Below are 6,000 nucleotides of genomic sequence, written 5' to 3' on the forward strand. Positions count from 1 at the left end.
GCCAAAAACCAGTTCTGTAGACACTGACTCTTAAGTACTGACGCACTAGGCGACACAAATCCAGCACTTGCACATAGATGAGTCACTGAACATCCACATCACATTCAAATCGAATCACACGAAGTCCATCAAGATCTCAGACCGTGATCTCTCAGTAACGTGTTTAGCAATCGCATCTAGATCCACACCAGATCTCAAACGTGCACTCAGACACGACTCACATGAGAGAGCACACGTAAATCAGAATCATTTCAGGAATTCCCATGTCGAAGTACTTCTTTTATAAAGTCATCCAGCAGAATTTTGTCAACCCATCAGTATCCCTGAAATCCTATCATTGACTTAATTCCATCTAGGTAACCTGTGACAAAAAGAGCGGAGTGACTCCCCTCTTGTGCAGTCCCGTCCGCACCAGATTCAAACCTGCTGATCTACGGGATCTCTTGGAATAGTCAAAGCTAGACCGAAAGACTCAAGGTAATGTCCCAATTTCCTTTTGAAGTGTCTTTCTTTGCAGCCTTGGACACTAGTCGTCCATAGCCTAAGTCAAGGATCTTGAAAATATTGAGAAACTGTCTAAACATGCTACATGAGCTGCTTAATGCTAAACAATTTCTGCTTCACACAGTAGCGTCCAGTTTCCTTTGGTAGAACACAATAATATCATTCAATCTTCTCCTTCAAAGACACTTTCCGGAAAGAAGCAATTGGTAGGGACGTATCACAACATCTCTGATTACTTGCAAGAAGGGTATCTTCCTTTTTCATCCTAAGGTGGTTCCAAAGCCATCGAAACATTGGCTTCGAACAAGGAAGTCACCAAATAGATGAGAACAACCTTTTGATGTTGACCCAATTTCGAGGCACTTTTGCATACAATAAAAGCGTAGACCATGTATGTGCATTCATTTAAGATGGGATGCCACCTTTCGAACCTTGGAGCAAAGTTGCCTCTTGAGAAAGCGGTGTCGAAAGTGTCCTCGAGTCCCAAAAAAAATTTGTTAAACTTTACACTTGGCCACCGTCCTTGAATACTTTCTAGCCCTTTCTCCTTTCCAAGTTGTTGCACTTCGGTTCTCGAATCAAGTGATTGCTCTTTTTGCCAAAAGTGGCCTCGAAGGTGTAGGAGTGATCATTAGAGTCGTTAGATGATGAAGGTCTATATGTGTCTGGACGATGTCCTTCTTTCTTGATTTTCTTTTCCGATTCTTTCGTTTTCTTGACTTCCATCTTTCTTTCTTACACCGCTTATCAACAAGCCTACACACTTCAGAGAATCCAAACCCACACAGCATTCACACCGCTGGAGTCGTCCTCAAAGTAAACACGTGGGCGGTGTTTCCTTTTGGAACCCTTCTCTCTCAAATCCTCAAAAGTTGACTATCAGCGAAGGTAGCTGGGGAAAGGCTCAAGCTCCCATCCCTTGCGAGAGTGTTCATATATTTCATGATATCATGGATCTTTTGCTCCACGGCTCAATCAATATCTTCTAATGTCAAAAGAGGAGTCTTTGTATCATGTGTCGGCTTTGCTTTCATTGCTGACTCGAGAGGAAGATTGGCACCGTGTCCCTTTTTCAATGTAGGCACCATCTCATAGCAGCCAAAGCAGTCACAGTATGGACCACAACCGCAATGATCCTCCTCTAATACCATAATTAAAGCAATCATATATGCTCTGAAATGTAAAGGGACAGTATCTTTATCAAACAGATAAATAAGTTACGGGTGAAAGGCAGACATGACATGAAGGGATAGTTAGTAAAAACGAACATGTGAAGTTTAGCTAAACCCATGGAATAAGAAAATGTAGCAAATAGAGCATCTACACCACAAAATCAAGCCAAAATCAAAATCAATACCCTAGATGACAGCTTCATAAACTACAAAGGTGGTGCACCATATTGTTGCAAGCAGGGCAAACTGTCGAAACAATATTTAATGCTAAAGCCAAGCATAGTAAAATACGCCTCAAAATGGCATCTGTATGGCCTATACTACACGGCGAGGAGGATCCCTCTAATCGCATAAATCGACTCAAGAGCCTTTCTACTCGATTACAAGACAGCAGTTCTACTCAATGCCTTCCACATAGCAACAAACTATCTCAGTCTGGAATGAGAAGGACCCACTACCTTCATTAGTAAAGTCCTTCAGCAAGGCAATGCAATCTCAACTCACACTCACATGCAACTTCTCAAAAATTATTGACATATGATAGTGCAATCATTGTACAAACACTAAATTACTACCCTACTTCACAAAGCACCCTCAACGAACAGGTGTCCTGTACCTGCAATGACCACACCTTAATGGTTTTGTCTCCAGCACCACTGTACAACAAGCTCTCTGTAGAAATTGCAAGAGATGCAACCCCTGAGTAACGCCAATCTCGATGATGATGCCATTTGTTGACGAAACTTGCTTCGCTCGATTCGACATCCCATGCAAGCAACTCCCCCCCATAATCTCCACTCACAAAGATTGAGGAATGTTGACTACAAGCCAACGCCATTACCTTTTGAGTGTGGCCCCCGTACGACTTGATCAGCGAAAAATCCTGTGGAAAGAAGATAATCATAGAGTTAAATAACAGGTGCAAACCTGTGTCCACTTATGAATAACACACTGAGAGATAATCAAAATGCATGTAGGCAAAAATTCATGAGAGAATGCATTCAGCGTTTCAATATTTTGTCGACTAATGTGAAATTCTTAAGACAAGAGTACATGATACCTACTTTAAGTGACCATACACGTATGGTTTTATCCAATGATGCACTCAATAGATGGTGCCCTGCATGTTATCAACACAAAACTCACCACGAGCTTTTGGGTACCTCCAAAAAACAAAACACCTGGCTAACAATTGCAGCTTAGCTCACCAAATACAGCGAGACATGTTACATCACCAAGATGTCCCTCCAAACTGCCAGATTTCTGTAGCTCTGATCCACAATACTCTATAGTCCTACAACACTGTTCTGAAGATTCTAAACAAGGACATTCTGCGACAGAAGCTGAGCTGTCTTGCTTCTCTTCAGTCATATGTTTTTGGGCTGGGTGGATGTTGCACCCAAGGATGAGACACCATACATTTGCCGAAGTCCCTGCTCCTGCATTACAGCACACTGAAGAGCCCTTGCTTGAACTTGATAAGGTCTCAGTGCTATTGAGAAGGTGCCATACTTCAGAAATGCATGGCCTCTCTGCAGGTGAATATGAAAAACACCTAACAATACTTTTTACAACTTCTGCAGTGGGAGCTTTGGTGCCTAGTGTGTCTGCATCAACATGGTTTTTCATCCAAGAATGTGCATGCTGCATTCCATGTACAGAGATTTCTTGAAACTTTTCTAATGTAAGCCCATCCCATGGCGTCTCCCCCAGAAAAATATTACAAAAGAGACAAGCAAATGTCCATGAATCTGTCTTGCATGAAATTTCACACTTGTCAGAATTCTGTAAGAGCAGCAAAAATTCTGGACTGGAATAGAAAAAAGGGAAAGCATCGCTTGACTGAGAAGAGTCGTTAGTTGTAACAGCTACAAGGGCAGCTGGTTTGTTTGATTTCAAGAGAGAGAATGATGTCCTCGCGCAAAGAAGAGCACCAACATCCAGTCTAAGGTGCATAAAATCCGAACTGCCCAGGCAAGAGGGAGTAAGTAGCCCCGCTAATACATGTACTGTATGTAAACCCATAAAAATCTCACATAGCTCTATGCCTCTTTTAATACAAAAATGGCTCAGGCTTGAGGTTCCTATGTCCAGCAAAGCTTTTCCCAGCTGATTATAAACAGCAAGGGTTCTGTAGACCAGGTAGAGACAACCATCTTTGGCATGCATCCAGATGCCAAATACCCCTTCTTGAGCTCTCAACAAGTGAAGCAGATCTTTGACCTCATGCCCAGCTAGGCGCTCCAGCCTCATTCGCACCAGCTGTCGATAGTCCAACCCAAGCCCTCTCTTGCCCTCTTCCCATGCCCCTTGGATGCAGATGAACGTGGCAGGATAGGTGCTTTCCGAGGAATCCTCACCCCGGCAGAGGAAAACTAGTCCTGTAGTGTGATGGTCAATTTCAGCAGAGCGCTGGGGGATGATCCAGCGGCAAACCTCCGCTATTGATGACTCATACACAAAGGAAGGTCCTCTGCCCCAATAAGGTCGTGGTCTAGCAGAAGAAGCTGATGCATGGGTAAGGGTACGCTCAAAATCGGGCCCTCCGATGAATCGCAGAAGCTCGATGTTCTTGGGGAGTCCGTGCAGCTTGGAGCGTTGATTGCATTCAGGGCAGCGAAGCAAGGTGGGGCGCCGACCGCCTTGATCATCCTGTTCATCGGCATTGGCAAGGCTGGAGATGCAGCAGTCACAGAGTGAATGGCCGCAAGAGAGAACGCGAGGAACGACGACAGAGTCGTCATAAGGTTGCAGGCAGATGGAACACTCAGGAACGCCAACTGCGTCCTTCTCCATTCACGAATCACGATTCCAGAACCCTGCATTGTATTGGAGGACGTGGAAAGCTTTGGAAAGGTTGCTGTGAAAAATTTTCTACCCCTTGTTAATTTTCTTTTTGGCCCGGCAAAGGCCTTTTCTTTTTCTGGATAAAATTACTTTCGATTTATCGAGTAGAGTGCTTCATTAGCCGAATTGGTATTGAATCGAAGTGAAGGTTGTCATCTTAAGGTAATAGGATTTGTGAAAAACAAAGCACAATCAATCTCTCTCTCTCTCTCTCTCTCTCTCTCTCTCTCTCAAGCTTTCTATTCTATGTTCTTGTTTTCTTGTGTTTACAATGCCACGATCTTGGTGTCTCAATTTTTATATGTTTAAATATGTCCTTAGCTATTAAATTGTATTAATCTTTGATTCAATGTCGCTTTATGGTTGTGTCATTCGAAGATTCAACAAGTGTATATATTCTTGGAGAAGAAAATGGAGGGTGTGCGAGAGAGAGAGAGAGAGAGAGAGAGAGAGCTTGTTACCTTTCATCAAAGCAAGTTTTTTTGTTTCTTAATTGGTATTGTCTCAAATGTGTTACGATTGTGATGCAACAATTTTGAGTCGTGTACCTCACAAAAGAACCGTAGGAAGGGTTAGAAGTTATATAAAGTGATACGGATCGTTTAAAATATGTTCATTTTTAGATGTTGTCCCCTTTTTATATTTGGAAGAAAAAGAAAACATGCAAGTCTCCTTGCATGGGGGAGTTTACATTGTCCTCCCCAATTTTAATAATACGAGGGAACATGCCATTCCCACGGCAGCGTGCAATTTCCAGTGTGTTCGTTTCACTGTGTTCTCAGTAATGAGTAAAGAATACAAAGTATTTACATACCTTCTGTTTCTACATTCATTTGTCGATTGTCATAACCAACACGATGATGTCAGCTAAAGCTTCCTTTCCAAAGAGTCTCCTTGTCTTTGATGCTTCCATGGATCACACCATCTGTCTCACAAAAAGTCTGCACATCTTTGCCTCTTTAAAAAATAGCAAGAAAGATAAGGAGTCTGCCACAACCATGTTGAGGATATCCTGTAATCAACACATTCCAAGAGATAACATTCCAAAAAAAGAACTTCTCATGCTTTCATGCGGGTACCGGATTTGGCATACGAACTTCAAAAATGTGTTCCCCAAAAATTGGTGAAGCTTTGTTTGTCCTGTTGGATTGGTTCTGATAGCTCATCGCTTTTGACGCTCTGTCTATCTATGCTATCAACCATAGTATCACCAATCACATCTTTTTGCACAGCCAACAATCTTGTTGTGAATTATCCCACATGTAAGTGTCTTGCATTAGGCCATAAGTCTTCATGGTGTAAGCATAGGAGAAATGACAGTAAAGAACCCTTGCAAGCCCCGTACGAAGACATCCAATCCTGATGGGCTCAGTTGCTTGCTAAGAATTTCTACCACTGCAAGTACTGCAAATGAATTCACTAAATCTATTCTCTGCGTGCATGGGAGTGTGTGTGTGTGTGTGTGTGTGTGTGTGTG

General features: G+C 42.6%; 1 protein-coding gene across 1 annotated transcript in view; it reads right to left on the minus strand.

The window, feature by feature from the left end:
* The window catches only part of LOC147458220 (zinc ion binding protein), a 47,209-nt gene extending 42,690 nt beyond the window's left edge, over positions 1 to 4,519 (minus strand). The window contains exons 1-3 of the mRNA XM_086512921.1: positions 2,885 to 4,519; positions 2,741 to 2,796; positions 2,293 to 2,559 (exon numbers count right to left, since the gene is read on the minus strand). Of these exons, the coding sequence (XP_086369047.1) occupies positions 2,293 to 2,559; positions 2,741 to 2,796; positions 2,885 to 4,472 (1,911 nt within the window). The 5' untranslated portion in view covers positions 4,473 to 4,519. The remainder of the gene's footprint in view (positions 1 to 2,292; positions 2,560 to 2,740; positions 2,797 to 2,884) is intronic.
* Positions 4,520 to 6,000: the final 1,481 nt, after the last annotated feature.

Source organism: Adiantum capillus-veneris, chromosome 5 (genome assembly GCF_014529385.1).
Source record: "Adiantum capillus-veneris isolate H3 chromosome 5, ASM1452938v2, whole genome shotgun sequence".
Lineage (NCBI taxonomy): Eukaryota > Viridiplantae > Streptophyta > Polypodiopsida > Polypodiales > Pteridaceae > Adiantum > Adiantum capillus-veneris.